This window comes from Fusarium falciforme, chromosome 9 (assembly GCF_026873545.1).
Source record: "Fusarium falciforme chromosome 9, complete sequence".
Lineage (NCBI taxonomy): Eukaryota > Fungi > Ascomycota > Sordariomycetes > Hypocreales > Nectriaceae > Fusarium > Fusarium falciforme.
The window spans coordinates 3,568,155-3,585,907 of record NC_070552.1 but is presented as its reverse complement, the minus strand read 5'-3'; the positions used below and the strand labels follow the sequence as shown (position 1 = coordinate 3,585,907).

The 17,753-nt window shown below is 51.6% G+C and overlaps 7 protein-coding genes across 7 annotated transcripts; 2 read left to right on the top strand and 5 right to left on the bottom strand.

Moving 5' to 3' along the window:
- Positions 1–1,064: 1,064 nt before the first annotated feature.
- On the bottom strand, positions 1,065–3,551 carry NCS54_01197800 (EKC/KEOPS complex subunit BUD32; the record flags this gene model as incomplete). The annotated part of the gene is made up of 1 exon (XM_053157231.1): positions 1,065–3,551. One exon carries the CDS (start codon positions 3,549–3,551, stop codon positions 1,065–1,067), a length of 2,487 nt encoding a protein of 828 aa, XP_053013206.1.
- Positions 3,552–5,616: 2,065 nt separating this feature from the next.
- NCS54_01197700 (Hypothetical protein) lies at positions 5,617–6,767 on the bottom strand (the record flags this gene model as incomplete). The annotated part of the gene is made up of 2 exons (XM_053157230.1): positions 5,617–6,012; positions 6,069–6,767. The coding sequence occupies 2 exons, from the start codon at positions 6,765–6,767 to the stop codon at positions 5,617–5,619; spliced, it is 1,095 nt and encodes a 364-aa protein (XP_053013205.1).
- Positions 6,768–7,556: 789 nt separating this feature from the next.
- Positions 7,557–8,174, bottom strand: NCS54_01197600 (Cupin-7 domain-containing protein; the record flags this gene model as incomplete). Its single annotated transcript, XM_053157229.1, has 1 exon — positions 7,557–8,174. One exon carries the CDS (start codon positions 8,172–8,174, stop codon positions 7,557–7,559), a length of 618 nt encoding a protein of 205 aa, XP_053013204.1.
- A 1,376-nt stretch (positions 8,175–9,550) lies between these two features.
- Positions 9,551–10,974, top strand: NCS54_01197500 (Hypothetical protein; the record flags this gene model as incomplete). Its single annotated transcript, XM_053157228.1, has 3 exons — positions 9,551–9,863; positions 9,911–10,376; positions 10,458–10,974. 3 exons carry the CDS (start codon positions 9,551–9,553, stop codon positions 10,972–10,974), a joined length of 1,296 nt encoding a protein of 431 aa, XP_053013203.1.
- A 111-nt stretch (positions 10,975–11,085) lies between these two features.
- NCS54_01197400 (FAD dependent oxidoreductase) lies at positions 11,086–12,432 on the bottom strand (the record flags this gene model as incomplete). The annotated part of the gene is made up of 1 exon (XM_053157227.1): positions 11,086–12,432. One exon carries the CDS (start codon positions 12,430–12,432, stop codon positions 11,086–11,088), a length of 1,347 nt encoding a protein of 448 aa, XP_053013202.1.
- A 796-nt stretch (positions 12,433–13,228) lies between these two features.
- Positions 13,229–13,698, bottom strand: NCS54_01197300 (C6 zinc finger domain protein; the record flags this gene model as incomplete). The annotated part of the gene is made up of 2 exons (XM_053157226.1): positions 13,229–13,532; positions 13,595–13,698. 2 exons carry the CDS (start codon positions 13,696–13,698, stop codon positions 13,229–13,231), a joined length of 408 nt encoding a protein of 135 aa, XP_053013201.1.
- Positions 13,699–14,569: 871 nt separating this feature from the next.
- NCS54_01197200 (Amino acid permease) lies at positions 14,570–16,207 on the top strand (the record flags this gene model as incomplete). The annotated part of the gene is made up of 1 exon (XM_053157225.1): positions 14,570–16,207. The coding sequence occupies one exon, from the start codon at positions 14,570–14,572 to the stop codon at positions 16,205–16,207; it is 1,638 nt and encodes a 545-aa protein (XP_053013200.1).
- Between the last annotated feature and the right edge of the window lie 1,546 nt (positions 16,208–17,753).

Sequence of the window (17,753 nt, the reverse complement as noted above, 5' to 3'; positions counted from 1 at the left end):
TGTATCTTTCCTGAGACCGGCCAATAAATGCCGGTCCCTCTTTGGCAGCCGCGTTGCCAGGCTTATAGACAAAACCGATCGTCCCAGACAGTCTGAAATACGCTGGGGCTATCACCCTTTCCGTGCCTGCAACAGACAGCCTCCTTGCTGACGCTGTGGCAAAACTGGTCACAATCTCCGAAGCGGAGGAAGTGTTGAGATCCATTGTTTAACGGACCAGTGGCTATTCAGATCCATTAGTGGCGAGGATGTGGATGTCTTCTTGTCAATAGTTTCCGCTGGTTAGCACCAGTCTTTCTTCTTCTTTAATCAACACAACATGCTCATTTCAACAGGAAGAACCGGAGCACCTTAGGCCTGGTTCACCAAGAAAGCGCCGCATAGTCCTTATCACCTGCCCTTACAACTAGGAATAGACATTCACAGATACGCAAGAGCGACAGAAAGCCACTTAGGATCTTTCAGACTAACATCGGCAAATCCCCCCGGCCCACGACTGCGCCCTGGCGCTGGCCGATTCCAAACGATACGACATCATCCTTCTGCAAGAACTATGGACGACTTGCATAGACGCCCGCTTTCTGACCAAAACCAGCCCAGCATACGACACATTCACACCTGTCGAGACATGAGATGGTAATGACGCTCGGCCTGGAGTTATGATTGTTGGAGATCACGAGTGTGAGGCGACCAAGGCGGTGGCAAAGTATGGAAGGAGGAACACTCTACAAGAGACCGTTCCTGTACATAAATAGCGGTTCACTACTGCACTTCAAGATAGAAAAATGAACAACGCCGTCTTCTCATTTCAACAGATACTTCTACAGCTGCACCATGTGCTCAAATTGACCGCTTAACTGCAGGTACACCGCGCCATCATCATTGCTGCCGCGACGGTCGTCTGCTCGCTAGACCATATGTTAACCTCGAAGAAAAAGATAATGGGATTTCAAGACCCCCACAGCGGAAGAGTTCGAAAAGGGAGCAAGTCTACCTGCATCAGTATCAAATCCGGCCAGTTTACGTTTAACAAATGTCCTGTCATGATGATGCTGCTAACTATATTACGGCTTGTCAATATGATGCTCTCTGAATACCATCTTCATCATCCCAATATCCTCGGAAAATGCCCCGCTGACTTGACCTCGATCACTTGGCCTCGCCGCCGGCTTGCTGCAATTTCCTGTCTCTGGCTTCCATCTTCGCTTGTTCGGCACCAGCTGAGCCAACGGACGTCGAGGTGGCTCCAACAGCAGCAGCGCTCTTTCAAAGTCAATCATCATGACCCCATTGACCTCCGCATTGAACAGCATGTTTGCCGTTCGTACATCCTTGTGGACTACTCCCTGTTGGTGCATTGCGCGCAACGACCGCATCGCCTTCTCTTCGAGCTGTTCCTCCACACCCTCCACACCCTCCACACCACCCACACCACCCACACCACTCACATCGCCCATAATCCCTGTCGGATCAAGCTCATATCCTCCCCACGACAGAAATGTCATGTGCATCACATAGACTCGGTGGTCATAGTAATAAATCCTGTTCATCAATCCGAGGTTGATAGCCCCAAGGAACACGGGCACATGTATGCCTTGGATGGGTCGCAGTCGTTCGTAAACCGCCGCCTCGTGCTCAAGGTCTTTAACAAATGCCCGAACCGTGCCCTTGCTGACGAAGGTATAGCCATACGCAAGCAAGATCACTTTGAACAGTACGCCGCGCGCACCACCCTGTCCCAACGGCGTGATCCCGTCGTCTAATGACCGTTCTAGCTGCTCCCAGAGAAGCTCAAGGAAGTTAGCGTGATCGATTGGATGGCGGGCACAGGTGCGGCTTGGGCCACGGCAGTGGCTGCGGTGATTGTTGGGCTGCCTGCTGTGAAGTGACACGTTCGGGCATCTGGGGTCGAGGACACCGCCCTTGATGAGCCCTAAAAGGCACTTTTGGGTGCAGTACGGCCTGTCTTGTTCGTTGTCGTTGCTTCCTCCTCCTCCTCCTCCTCCACCCCGCGGCCGTTGCGCCAGAATTCGCTGACTGCGTCGAGTTCTCTGGCCTCCTGACCCTCCTCGATGTGATCGCCGCTCTGTCGGGCTCGGTGTGTCTGGAAAATTGCGCGCTGACTCGTCATCAGATGATTCTCCTGGATCCCTTTGTGCATGTTCCTTCACGGGCTCATCCCCCACACGTCGCCGTCTTTTTCCTCGGAGAAGGTAAGGAGATCGGTCGACACCCTCGTAAGCTTCTGGTTGGTAGCCGGGTGAGCTCTTCGGCGCATGTCGTTCGTCCTCCGGAATCGATCGTAGCGTCGTCTCGAAATCTTCCGTCCACGTCTTCAATTTCTCAGTAGCTTGGCGGCGCTCATCTTGCCCATGCAACCGTCGCTCACCCGGCAGACCAAGCGCCATGAGACTAAAGGCCAGATACTGACCTACTGCCGTGCACAGGTGAAATTGATCAGGGTGGGCCGCCGACACCTCCGCATCCGGCTCTGCCAGGTGGTACAAAAGCGTCTCGGGCTCCCGCCAGTCAATCTTGAGAAACACGACCGCCTCGCCCGTGGTCAATAGACCATACTCGAGTCCGCCCTCGATCATGTAGTGGTAGGTCTGCGTGACAGCGGCTGCAGTCAGCTTCTCCGCATGATACTGGAAACGCGCATCGGGGTCCACGGACGTCGGGATCGTCTTCCGGTTGACCACGTCCTTGTATATATTGATCGGGCGTAGACCGAGACGAAGGTGCGGCGCGGTCAGTTTGTGAGGCGTCTTGTACTCAGAAATGTAGATCATCGTACGTCTAGTCGAGCCAGCGTTGTCGGATCGGTAGATGCAGATCTGATCGGGTCGTAACTGGTTGAGATCGAGTCTGTGGTCTGGCGTAGAGGGTGGCGTCGATGGAGTGTCGCGGTCGACAACCTCCTCAGCCAAGTCGCTGATGGCGTGCGCATGGTTCTCGAAAATGATGCCGTTTCCTAGATGAAATGCACTTCTGACCTCTTCCACCTCTTTGAGCTGATCCACGATCGCCTTGACTGGATCCTCGACGCTGTGGTGGAGGAAGTTCTCAAGTGTCTTCTCATCTGCTATCTTGCGCTTCGCGAGTCTGTTTCCTAAGCCGGAGAGGAAGGATCGGTTCTCGAAAACGCGACGATCGGCAGGGAAGGTGTCGTAGAGGGTGCCGAACGTGATCCTCTGTTGGTGCAGGAAGTCGGGCCACGGTCGAAGATTTGTGGGACACCATTTGTTTCGCGGATTAGTGATGGGGCCCTTCGAGGTCAATTTCTGGTTCCGTTCAATATTGAAGCTGGAGAATACAAGGGAGTGGCAGCCAGTGATGTATTCGTCGAGGGTGGTGGGTTGGGTTTGCTGCTCTGACGCTTCGGCGCGTTGTTGTTCCCTCTCGGCGCGTTGCTGTTCCTTCTCGGCTCGTTTTTGCTCTTCTCGACGCCCTCTCTCGGCTTCCTCGGCGCGTTGTCGTTCCTTATCGGCCTTTTGTCGTGCTTCTTGAAGGAGCCTTTGAAGCTCTTCCATGCTGTTTGGATCACCCATATTCAATGAATAAAATCAGAGAACACCGATGAAGCCCGCGTTCGAAGTGAGCTGTTGACCAGTCGCGTGTGCCTTGGTTTTTTAGAAAGCATGTTGACGGCTGATGTGGGTAGTGGATAAGAAGCTTTGTTGCGAGGGGTTACGGCTAGTCGCCTCCACCAGACAGACTTTCGGCCGAACTTTTTCCGCGCCGAGGCCTGGACGGGGAAGGGAAAAAAACAAAAAGAACACGGCCCATGAACTCCTGCACTCGGAAGGGGCCAGCTAATGCCTGAGCTAATTGATTGGTTAGTGAATCATGGATAATAACAAAAGATATGAGGTGGCTTACAACCAAAGCTTGGGATTCAAAGGATCCCAGGTGAGAGGGGGGCTGACATAAATATTCAGATGCTTTCTCGAGCTAGAAGAAAGAGAAGACATTTTTCCGAGGCTGGGGTTAGATGTGTCTGGATGAATACTTATTGCGGTTCATCTCTTATCTACCAGTACTTACGTAGTACGAAATCGTAGTGGGGCAGTGAGAGAGAAACTGTTGACCCCGTGCAGATCGCTTAGAGCCGACTAGATGGTCCGCGTTATTTATTCGCCCACAGGAAAAACTTGCTGCTGCATTGCAGATGTTGGTTGTGACCGAGCTTGCTGTCTTGCCTCGCACAATACGAAGATCCATGAGTTGCTTGTCTACCGGCAGTAGCCAAGGCAGATAAAACCGGCGGGTGGCGGTGTTTCCTCAGCCAACGATCCCAGAAATGCATTGACCTATCGCTGCCTGATGCTCAAATCTGCAGCATACCAAAACAGTCATGCACTTTACCGTCCGAACTGCACCTTGCTTTGGTCGAGTTGAGGTGGCTTACTAGGGCGCGTGATCGTGCTACGTTGGAAGGAGGCCCGTGCAGTGGTCAGAGATCAAAGACGTGCATCCTGACGAGACATTGGATCTGGGAGGGGAGAGTATGACGCCATTAATGCAGGGGGACAGGTCGTCTTGTGGATGATTATTATGGATCACTCTCTGTGGTACGGATGGGATGACCCCTGTGACAATGGAGAGGCATGGTTGGTTGAAACTTAGGAACGGGCCCCGTTTCGGTCTTTAATACTTGAGTAGGGTTGAGGAACGATTACTGGCTTCGGAGGGACGGAAGCGCTTGTTGAGAGTTTGCGAGCTGATGGGGAAAAAGCAAATAAGAGCTCAACCCGGCACTTGCTATCTCAGCGCCGCCAGGTAAAATACAGCGATCTAGGGTAGGTGCAAAGAACAATCGCGACAAGCGATCGCGGTGGAAAAGTAAACCCGGCGACGAAGGATACATGATAACCTCTTAATGAACCAAGCGGCCCCTCAAAATCATATGTATTGCATCTTGAATTCATGCTATGTAGGGTGATAAAGTCTAGGTTGTGCGCAATATAATGATGTCTGCTACTATCCGGTCGTTTAGTCTCGACAGTGCTTGCTTGACTACTCGTGAGGCCAGTTCTATGGGCAAAACGAAACTTACCCTTGTTTAAGACATCGTTGTGGAGCCTACCAGGATACCGTCCGGTTCAAGCCATGCTATCATTGGCTAAAGTCATCAGTATATCGAACTGCCCCTGTTCATACTCAGTTCAGCTAGCTGTTTCAGGAAATCACTGTGGAGCAAACAAGGATGCCGTCCGGTCCAAGCCCTCCTTTCATTGGTTTGAGGTCTAGGCCAAGCGACCAGGGTGTAACGATATTTCGTAAGCAGCCTCTGAGCTCAGACCATGCTTTCGTCTCGACACCGAGTTAGATGCTTTCTTTTGCGTGTCTGTTAGCCAACGATAAAATAAAAAATGACTCTATAGAAATTGATCAATCAATTGCTTTCTTCTCTATCGTTTTATACACATATCGCTAGATGCATCGTTGTGGTTGAATTTTGACAAAATAAAATGCCTCTGTCGACTACCCGCGCGAATTCCATCGAGTCCCCCAGGACTCAAGCCTGGGGGGAGCCCGATTCGCATGTCCTATATGGACTTCCCGGGTCACACGTTAGCCCGTGAGTCAGGGTGGCTCCCAGCGTGCCATAATTCATCGACCATTCTCGTCCAGGGGTCGCATGGCATACAGAGTGTGCTCAATGTAGGCCATCTGCTCATTGGCCCATTCCGTGACCTTTTGAAGGTTCACAACCTCTGAGCTACAGTGCCCTGGCTTTTCGTTGCCAATCGTCTTTTCGTACTTTTCCTTCAACAACTCTGCGGCGATACGGGCACGCTCAGAGAGGACATGCAATCGGTAGGTTGTCCACTGGTAGTAAAGCTCTGGCAGCAGGGACTTGTTGCGGATATCCCCATTGGTCGATTCATCGAGAAGTACTGGGTTCTTGGGTCTGAAAGAAGTCACAATGGTGATGCGCTCTGGCATGTTTCCAGCTGGTGCTGCCGTGTGTGTAATATGGCGTCCTTGAAGCAAGACTGCGCAGCCCTATGGATAGGTCGACCCGTTAGAAACAGTCATTCACACAAGTACGGGGATCTTACCATCTGCGGCGACTTGACCTTGAGGGTCGTTCCATCACCTCCCATGAGCTCGGTTTCCCCACCAACCATGTGCCTCGCATCACTCAGCATCACCACGCAAACGAAAGGGTACGCGTCTTCGTGCCACTCGATAATTGGCTTTGTCTGGTCTGTCACGACCTTTGGGCGGGAGCGGGCATTCTCGAACTCGGCAATAGCTTCCTCGCTGGCCTCAGGGGGCTCGACGGGGGTCGAGTAGATGCCAGGGACTCCATTTGGTCCGAGTTGAACATTGGTGTGGCTGATCTCATAGTCATAGACAGGCACCAACTCCACTCCGGCAATATCGCTGAGGATCTTAAGGACCTCGGGGGAGTTCCAGAACTTGTGGATGAAGGGGGCGTACCGAGGCGCCATGCCCCGGAGCTGAACCGACCCTGGGCGGGTATGATAGAGACAGTTACCTAGCACCTCGGTTGAAAATAACTCTCGGCGGTGTTGCAGGACGGCGTCTCTTGAGAGGAGAGGGAAGGGCTCTGTTGATGCGACCGAGGAGATTGGTGTACTCTTGAGATGGAGATCCTCCATGGTCAGGACCTTGGAAGGTGGGCTGTAGGCGATATGCTTCTTTGCATCGAAACAAGAATCGCCCAGGAGCCCTGAGCCGGAGGCGGAGCCCGCCGGGGCAGCGGCCATGGATTCGACTGATGCAGTGGACATTGTATGAGGTTTTTGCGAGGGGGAGGTGTACAAGCTCAGATTTATTCTGCTCGTGATACTCGTTGTATGGATGAAACTCTAGAGTAGACGAGCTGTACACTTAAATAATGGTCTCTCCCTCAAAAACGGGTAATCTGGCCAAAACTGGAAGCATCACATGTATCGTGATTTCAGCCCATGGGTCACGAGTGGGTAAACTCACAGATATGATCCTTCACGATGCCAGCCCTTAACTACCAGAAAGGGTCACTCTACCCGATATCATGCACTTCGTCTATCTCGCATGCGCACTTCCCCTCTTGTTGTTGCAAGAGAAATGTTGTTGGAGGTGGGGTCTGGCTGCCATAGCCCTCAAGTGCGCACCACCTTCACGCACGTCTTGTCTGAAGAAAGCCTCTTTGGGAGGGGCGTGCATCTGATCCTGACTAGGCTGTTTCTAGTGCAGACGTGAAGCTACAACCGTAATGTGTAGACTCTGGCGATCGGTTATGCGCCATCGATAGCCCATTCTGCGTGCACCTCACTGGGTGGCAAGGGATCCGATGTGCAGTAGTTGCAGTAGTTACTTAGGCCTCTATTTGGGCGATCTTGGGTCCAAGTCTTCGTTGCGTCACTTCTACGTTATTTCCGTTGGGCTGCTCTGAAGCTCCCCTGGGCCCCCATCGCCCGTTTTGATCCGGCCGGGGGGGGCAGGAATTGCTCAGTGAGTCATAATCCCGCAAAGATGAACTCATTGGAGGATTGCTAATGATTGACTTTACTGTATGCTCGTGGATAAGCTTCAGGCAACTACCGTACAAACTGGTTGACAAAATCCGCCCCAAGCCCAACCTCTTCGTAATGCTTTCGGGCCTTGGACAGTTTGCTATAGACATCCTCCACATCGACTGGGTTTCCATCGGGATCAACATAGATATACGCCCCCGTGACATGAAACATTGTCACCATCTCCTTCACATCATCCGGAACCTCCAACGTATGAATATCACCTGGTGGCTCAAAGGCATAGCCACCCTCAGTCGCCCACCAAGGGTGCTCCAAGTAGTGCCAGCGACCCTTTAATACAGTGGCATGGACAGGCCCTGCGTGTCGGTGCCGCGAGAGGATCCCAGACTTGCGAACGCGCAGGATATTAACGAAATAGCCCTGAGACACGGAGAGGAGCAAGGGACGAAACCAGACGTCAGGCGCCTGAGGGACCCAGAGCCGCTCGTCGCACTCGAGGTCGAAGACGCCGGGCACGACGACGTCCTCGGGGACGTTGGGGAGGGGAGGGCCGCGGTAGGCGATTCTGGCCTCCTCTCCCGAGATGGACTCTTTTGCGCCGTCGAAGACGGATTTGGACTTGGTCGGAGCCACCTGGGCCGGTTTCTCTTGAGCAGAAATGGTTTGAGTTTCGGTCGACATGTTGGAGTGTTTGGAGGAATGCAACTTGTCTAAGGTAGTAGTTGATATTAGGTAGAGTGAAGTTGATGAGGCCAAACACAACGAGCGGTTGAAGATAAATACTGCTGGCTGGTCTCAGCGAGCTTCCTTAATTGACTACCTCATCTTGTGTACATCTTGGCAAATGTAGAGCCCCAGATGGAAGTCTCCTCTGCTTGCGATCCCGGCCAAGTAGGCACTTGGGGGCTTCGGGGAGTGGTCTCATGGGGCTTCCCGAATCGGAACGGTAGCACCATGTCGTCCCTCAACGAGGAGTTGTTGTTGTGCAAGACAAGGTAACCAAGTAATCGATGGGTCTCATCGAGTTTCCCGAACCGGAATGGTGGCCCTATCTCCCCGCGAAGTGTCTAGAAGATGCGGGATAAGATCAGTTACCAGCTAGCCGGGCTGGTTATCTGTTGGTGCCTCTCTTTCCCCGCAAACTTATCCGGTGATCCGGGCATGGTCTCATCCAGCTTCCCAAATAGGCCAACCTCGATTCCTCTCTTCTCCAACTGACTCGCATCTCCCCTCACGCTTATCCATCTTTGGCCAGTACGTGAGTCTGCATTACAGATTACAAATGCTAAGCCAGATGTTGGTCTCCCCCACAACCCACCATAATCCTGGGGTTAACCCGGAGTCGTCACCCACCCCCATCCCCATCCTTATCTTGCCAGGGACTCTGAGGTGCGGGGTGGAGCGTCAATTCTGATCCGTGGTCTCATTTCAACTTCCACGTTCTTCCAAAGGATCCCAACGAGTAGATTGCACCGAGACCGCGGCAGCATCGCCGGATCACACCATCCGTCAGTTGCGTTTCGTTGCTGCAAGGCCCAAAGATGCCTCCACGGCGTGCTTATCGGCCCAAAGTCAAAGGTGTGTGTTTCTCGCCCGCATTTGGAAGGGTGCCTGACCGCGGCAGGTTGCTACGAATGCTCACAACGCCGCATATCCTGTGACCGCACTGAGCCGCAATGTTCCAAATGCGTTGCCAAGGGGCTGAAATGCAGCGGCCTTGAAACGCGGTATCGGTTCACCAAGGGTATCGCCACACGTGGCAAGTGGGTAGGGCGAACGATCCAGTCCGTCTATCAAGAGTATGTCCAGGAAGGGAAGGAATTTGCGCGTGCCTCCAGTACCAAGTCTCTAACTTTCCAAGATGCTACCCCTTCTCGACCAGCCAGCAGCAACGGGGGCTCGATGTGCCTGGTGAGAAAAAGCCCGAACCGCTTGGTAGATCCAAGCGCGACAGCAAGACATCTCAGCCCCCAAACGGGGTGGGCGTATTTGGAGTCCTCGACTTTGGACCTCGGATAGACGATGTAGCTGTGCTAGAACCGACCGCCGAGGGGGCCATGTCTCCGGACTCTGCACACAATGCCAATAGTCGTCTTGTCAAGACGTTTGGGTCCCCGAACGACACGTCAAAGCCAGTCAAGCTAGACATCAACGTCCAGGAACTCTCAGTTCCTTTGGTGGATTCGTCTGGTTTCTCAAGCTCAGAAGGTGTGGTGGAATACTGGGATGAGCTCGGTGATCTTTTGGGGCACGGCGATCCCAAAACGAATCAAGGGCATCTCCTCGAAGTTTCAGATCACTCCGAGTCTTTGACATTCGAGATTGTACCCTATGACATAGCGTCGTGGAAAAGGGAACTTCTCCTGCACTGTGAGTTGCCCCAGTAGACCTGACACGTCAAGTACTGACATGACAAGACTCTGACTCGATTGCCGGGGACATGATATGCATCGACGGGCGGCACAATGGGTGGCGCTACATACTCCTACCGATGGCTCTTTCAGATGATCTGGTAATGAACGCAGTTCTCACAACCTCAGCCTTCCACCTAGCCACTAGAAAAACCAGTCTATCAACCTGGAATGGGACGGCCGAGATGTCACTCGGCGAATGTCAGGCGGCCGACTACTCGTTTCCAGAATTGCTCTACAGACGCACTATCCGAAGCTTGAAGGAGCGAAGAGACGTTGTTAGCGGCGACGATGAGGCCAACAAGTCTGTTCTCATGGCTATCCTGGTTCTCCTCTCGGCGGTCCAAGTGAACGGAGGGGACGAGTTCCCCACGCTGTACGCCATGATGCGGGCCTTGGTCGATGTGTTGGGAGGCGAAAACCGGCTGTGTGGAAGCGATCTTGGAGATTTCATGATTCGCCAAATGAGAAAGTGAGTCAAGGTGTCTCAATATCAACGCGACCAGACTGCAGTGGCAGAGAAGAAGACTGGCACGCTAACAGGTTCGAGCAGGATGCGCGTCTACGCGGCGCCGTTGCTCAGCGAAGATGCCGGCTGCGGGACATTCTCTTCCCCAGATAATTGGAACCAGATCTTTGAGTGTCTGCAGTTTTGCTCCCGGCAGAAGCCCGAGCATGCTACTTGCACCGCCCTCGTTGCAGATATGCTCCAGCAGGCACACGACATCTATCTGAGCGAAGCAAGTCACGACCCCTCGATGCCCCATTCCTTTCAACTGTTTGAAGATTCCATCTGTCGCTTGAACAGGTTCAGGCGTTCCTTCGAGGATTTTCCCGACGACGCTCCGGGAAAACATGCCCTGGTGTGGCCGACGTTCATAGCTGCGTCTTGTAGCATTCTGGATGAGCACAAGGAATTCTTCAAGGCGGCTCTGCTAAGATTTCACAGCCGCAGCAGGTTCAACAATATCTTGAGAGGCTTGGAACATCTGCAGTATTTATGGGATAGGAGAAATCAGGGTGAACGTTGGACACAGCTTCTGGCGCAATCACGCTTCTTCATGGCTTGATTGTTATTACCGACAATTCACACACGCTCTGTACTTTACGTTTCGCAACACTGCAATGGAAGCCAAGTCAATTCAAATGCTATTCTACTTGGGAGAGATGATCCAACCCATTCACAGCTTGCTAGTAATCTCGCCACGCCACGAAGCGACCCTGGCATCCGTCAAGAGCATGGAGCGAGGGTACGCCTCAGGCACGTCCTCTCCAAAAAACAGGTGCGCCAGCAGCTGGGCCGACTTGAACGCCCTGATCATGCCTGTGGCGTGGTACGACGCGCACACCCATTGATGAGTGCGATTGTGGAAGGGCAAGCGGCCTACAAAGGGATTGCCATCGTGCGTAAACGCGACAATGCCACTCCAGCCATGTGTCTTGTCCATGTTGGCGCCAAAGTCGAAGACGACAGGGGTTACGGCTCCAAGATGCTTCTGGGGGAGCAGATCGACCGCTGTATCATCTGCAGTGGCTCTTCGACCGGTGTTTGCGCGTCCCAGGATGTATGAGCCGTCTTTTCTGTGGATGATTGCATCGTAGTCCTTCTCGCCATACCTAATCCACCACGAATTCTTGCGACGCTCGGCGGGCTCCTTGGGCATCCAACGCTGCGCATTTGCACGTACAGGAGATACGAAAGGACGCAGCTCCGGGACCAGGTGGCCGATCCAGGCGTTGTTGGCGTGGATGACGTGTGCGGCCTTGATGTCTCCCCGTGTGGTGGTGACAGTAGCGAATTCCTCGTTATCGCGATCGGTGATTGAGGTGACGACGGTGTTTGTCTGTATCAAGAGGCCCTTTTCCTCGACGAACTTCTCAAACAGCCCACTGACGAATTTGTACGGCCACATTGAGCCAGCACGCATGCCGACGGCTCCGATGCAATCGCGAGGACAGTTTCGGGCGCGGAGGCTGTCGGGAGAGTCGTAAAAGGTATAGCGATCTGCGAGGGCAGGGCTGTACCTCCGCATGTCCTCAACGGCTTTTTGGGCATCGCGCAAGGCCTTCTCGTCAAAGTAGACATCCAGCCCTTCCAGGATGTCCAGATCGCATTCGATCTTGTTCTCCTTGGCACACTTGGCCAGCTCATCTAGGTGGCCGTGCTCGTACTCCATGATCTTGACAGCTTCCTCAGGTCCAAAAACCTTCTTCCGGTCGTACCACACCCCGGGGCTAAAGGGCTTGATGTGCCCCGCATTTCGCCCAGTGGCTCCCGAGCATAGATCGCGAGCCTCGACTACAACGATCTTGAGGTTCGTCCCGCGCTTGACCAGCAACTCGTAGCAGAGACTGGCCGCCGTCAGGCCCGAGCCGATGATGACAATGTCGGCGGAATCATGCCAAGTGGACTGTAGCTTGCTGATCTTGGAGTTGTGCGTGAACCAGAAGGGCTGGGTTGGTGTCTTGGCTGGGAAGCCGGGGTCGATGACGCCTTTTTCGTAGATTCCGTCCTTAGAGAGAGACATTTCCTGCGGTTGACGAAGAGTTGGTGAGCTGAATGGGTTGGGTAGAAGTTGATGATTGACTAAGAGCAGAAGCGTTTTAGATGCTATATATGTAAATACTGGTCGGGACCTTGCTCCGATCCGGTTGTTGGGTTAATCTCTCCTCGACTTACTATTTTGGCCGAGTCGGTCTGGTCCCTCGTTGCGGGGGACTCATTCAAGCTTCCTTTTTGGAAGCCTCATTTTACCTTCCCATTCAAGCGCTCATTTGAGCTGCCTATTCTAAAGTGGCAATCCCACACCAAGAGCCAGCTGACCAAGAGCGGAGGCGACTCCCAAGACCCAACAGGAGCTGGTGAGGCTACATTATTGGCTTGGTCCGGCTTTGCGGGGAGCTACATCACATCCGACGGATCTAATTCTGAGGCCTGAACCTCGGTCGGGCCCTTGGGGCATCTTTGGCTAATCAAGTGAGCCCTCACCCTTGTTTCTTGCCTAGACCTCGCTGCGATCGGGTCCCTTACCACGAATGTCAATAGCTAGTGTAGGAGCCACACACAACGATCGATCGGCCAATTTCACTTCCATTGGTGCTGAGCGAGTGTCTACTACGGTATCGGGTAAAGAAAAGCCACTGTGTATCTTATCTTCTTATTTACCGATACAAGCTTAATAAGTCTGATAAGATGAAAAAAGATTCTTTTTAGAGCCACGTGATAAAGCTCATTAGCACCGTAGGATCACAAAAAGGCGGGGCCCGCTACGTAAAGGGAGCCCCTACTTGTGCCCGATGCCGTAGTATGCCGTCCATGATAATTTACAAAGCTGCTGAGCGTTTCTTGCCGCACCCCTTTTTGGCAGTCACTTCCATCTCGACCTTCATCTCGTCCGTGTACAGAGTGGCCTCGAACATCATGCTCGCTGGAAGAACATCTCCAAACCACTTTCTCAACACTGGCCAGATCTTGGGGAACTCCTTGCGGTCTGGGAGGATATACACGACCCTCACGACATCCGACATGGAAGAGCCGGCTTCAGTCAGAACCTTGTTGATATTGGCCAGCACCTGCTCTGCCTGCTCAACCAGGTCATCAGAAATCTCGCCCGTCTGGTAATTGTATCTACCATGGCAATGTTTGTTAGTGGAGAAACGACAAGGCCTTGTCTTCGCTTGGGCAGTTACCCTGTGGTGCCGGAAAGCATGATCCAGTCATCTACAACGACGGCGCGGGAGTAGGCCATCTGGGCCTCCATCTGGGAGCCGGAGCTGATGTTGATGCGGGACATTGTGGGCTGGGTTTTGGAAACGTGCTTGAGAAAGAATACACCTTGATAGAGTAAGCCTTTGCTGCACTGACGCGGCAACTACCGTGCTTTATAACAACCCAATTCTCAGAATCACCATGATGGTCAGAAAAGGCGATGCTTTGCTTGGCGATATGCCGAGCATGTCCGAAGTGGCCCTACTCCCGCCCGCGATCGCCCCATGCTTTGAAACTCTTTGAGTGTTTGTGTCTTGGCCGAACTGACTTCAGGAGCCGCTAAAAACCGTTCGTAGCATCACCAACAAGATGCGTTTTACGTGATGAAGCTGCGTCCTTTCCCCCTTTTCCCAATTAAGCCATCTCCAAGACCCTTCTCTTCGGGGAAGTGGGCCCAGTTCAGTCTCACCGACCTGCCAATTCGGGAAGCTCGATGAGACCAGCCAAGCGCAGCTGGGCCAACTCAGTAGCGCGATTTGGGGACGGCAAGATACCACCTATCTGAGCAGGGGGGCCATCTCGGAAGATACGGCCAGGGAGGCTGGTTCCCTCCACTTTCCTCCAGGATATTGGAGAGTGCGGGGGTGGTGCTCAGGCCAGCGGGCCTGGGGTAAACCTTACTGCTTGGGGTTTGGGCTGGATAACAGAGATAGAGGTTGCCAGTCTGAGCTGGGGCACACATCAGCGACGATACGACTTTCGAGCCAGACTTCAAGATATAAAGGCCTGTCAAGTTGCCTGGGAAAAGAAAAGTTGTTTCGTTACGCTCCCACTCTTCGTCTTGCACCTTGAACACGCAACTGGGCGCTGTCCCTCTTCACATCCTCCCACTCTGTCCTCCCTCTCTCGTACCCCATCACATCGAATCACTCGCAACTCGACCTCAACTTTTCGCAATGGATAACTCGAGCGTAAAAAGACCCTCGAGGGATGCCGAAAAGTCCGGTCCCGAACGCGAGTTCTATCGCACCGAGACGATCCAGAATGGCGACCAGATGCCGTCCGTCGCTGAGGAAACACACCGAGGCTTCAAGCCCCGTCACACTCAGATGATTGCCCTCGGTGGCACGATTGGTACCTCGCTCTTCCTCGGGACCGGCCAGACACTTCTAGTTGGTGGCCCGGCCTACTTTATCACCGCATACATCGCCCTGTCCTTCGTCATCTACGGTGTCATGACAGGCATGGCTGAGATGGCCACCTTCCATCCGGTGGCCGGCTCCACCATGAGCTTTTATGGAAACAAATATGTCTCCCGAAGCCTTGGTCTCGCCATGGGTTACCTTTACTGGTATACCCTTGGCGTACTGGTCCCGTATGAGCTTGTCGCATCCTCTATTCTTATCGACTACTGGGGCTCCAACATTAGCCCGGCGGTCTGGATCACGGTGATTCTCGTCATCATCGTATCGGTCAACGCCATGCCAGTTCAATACTTTGGCGAGTTTGAGTTTTGGGCGGCTGGTATGAAGGTCATCTTGATCGTCGGCCTCATCATTCTATCTATCGTCCTCTTCTTCGGCGGCGACCCGACACACGATGCCCTATATTTCCGTTTCTGGAAGGATCCCGGAGCCGTGAATACATATATCGTCGACGACGGGGTGGGATACTTTATTTCCCTCTTGCAGTCCTTCGTCCTCGCTTCCTTCGCCTTTGTGCTCGCGCCGGAGCAGCTTATCGTCACGGCTGGCGAGATGCAGAACCCTCGACGAAACCTACCTCGAGCCGCACGCCGATACCTATGGAGATTCATCATCCTATACATCCCGGCTGTTCTCGGTATCAGCGTTATCTGTGCCTCGGATGACCCGATGCTTGGTAAATCTGGGGCATCAAGTTCGCCATTCGTCATCGCCATCAAGAATGCCAAAATCCCAGTTCTCGATAGCATCGTTAACGCGATGATCGTACTCTCTGCATCGACAGCTGGTAACGCCTTCCTTTATTCCTCTTCTCGAAACCTATACTCGCTCGCGGTTGCCGGAAACGCGCCTGCGATATTCAAGCGATGTAACAAACATGGTCTTCCTTATGTGGCTGTGGCTGCCAGTGCGTCTTTGAGTGTGCTGGCGTATCTCAGTCTATCGGAGACGAGTTCGTCTGTGTTCACTTGGCTCATCAGTCTAACGAACACCTCCGGCTATCTCAGCTGGATGTGCTCTGGCGTCATTTATATTCGCTATCAGAAGACGATCCGTTACCACGGGCTTCAGCCGCCATTTCGATCCCGCGTCCAGCCCTGGGGGATGCATGCCGGAACTATCACTTCTACCCTCCTCCTCCTCTTGAATGGCTTTACAGTTTTCTTCCCGTCGAAGTGGTCTGCTGCCTCTTTCCTTACCAGCTACATTGGCATCGCTGCGTTTCTTTGCATCTGGCTCGGCCACAGATTTTATCACTGGAGTGATCCCTGGTTCAGACGACCCGAAGACATCGACATGAGGGAAGGGCTGGATGAAGCTTTGGAAACCGAACATCCGATTCCGAACAGAAGTAAATTTTTGCGAGCTATTCATGCCCTCTACGAGTAACCGCAAGCTATATTTCTGGGCACTCAAGACCACCTTGGACGTGTGGGATATTGCCACAACTATCAAGCTCATTCAATCAAATTTCAGATTACCGCAACCGAAGCACAGAAGTGTCCATTGTTTGCATGGCGGAGTTACATGCTAGTATTCGTAGTACTTGCTGTCTTTAATCGCCCGTGCTAGCCATAAATTCGTCCATCGCCACCGTGCTGTTGACATGGTTACAGTTTCTGTACCGTAAGTATGTGGTAAGACAGGGTAAGACATGCAAGGAAAAGTTGTAATTCTTAATACAATAGCAGTATTAGAACTCAATACCTTGAGATGTCATGCCCTTTATTATCGGCCCCTCTTAAATGCAATCCGAAACACCTCGGGTTGGTTGCGCTCAGATACTTGCGCGCAGCACCAAAGTACACACCTAGGGTAACCCTACCATATATTATAAAAGTGCCTTGGTTAAGGCACATTTAATTTATATGGGCGTTTAGCGCGACGCTAGCAGCTCACCCTAGAAGGCATATTTTTTTCCTTACCTAAGGCATATTTTTAAGAAAACTAGGTTCCTAGCCTTATATAAAGATAAAAATTAGTTATAAGGTAAAATCCCTTATGATTAATTAATTCTAGCTCACCTTATATCTATAACTTACTTTACTCCTAAGATATTAGCCTAACCCTAATATTTAGAGGTTTTTTAATATAGCTTACCCCTATTTAAGCTATGCCTTATCTAACCTAGCCTAGAAGCTCTAGTAACTAAATCCGCGCATAGAAGTATGGTCGGGTTAGCGAGGTCGCGTGGGACTTAGTAAAATCATAGACTAGGTAAAAAAATTAATATTTACATTTATTAAAAATCTAAAAAAAGTTTATTTTATATAAAAAATATATTTTTTAGGTATAAAGACAGTTACTTTATATACTTAGCTATTTAATTCTTATTTTAATCCTTTACTATGCGTATTATATTAATTAAATAATAGAAATTACTAAGAGAATCTAATTCTATCTCTATAGTATAGCTCTTAGGCTATTAAATATAGTTAGATCTCTCTTTACTTCTAGCTAATAAAACTTACTATTCGCGGCGATAGTATCCCTATTAGAAACAGTAGTCTAATAATATCGCATATTAATAGCAATAATATCCCTACTAATAATTCAGCAGCAATATTGCCCCCTTATATGATTTAAAATCCTACTTAAGAATTAAAGACTGAAACGGGGCCCGTTTCTGCTTTTTAACCAATTATGCCTCTCTATTCTCACAGGGGTTATCCCATATCGAAACGGGGCCTATTCTCATTTCCGACTCTAAACTGGGATCGCGAAACGGGGCCTATTTTCGCGTCGCGTTAGTCTATGTTAACTAAGTCAACTCTTTTTATACCTCCCTCTAACGTACTTAATAAGCAAGTAAGCCAGACAAGCAAGTAAGCTAAAAATCCTAACCTTCCTACTAGAGATCGCAATAAAAACGCCATAAACTATTTAATTAATTAAAACTACTTACTATACTTTTCCCCAGACGTCTTAATTACTA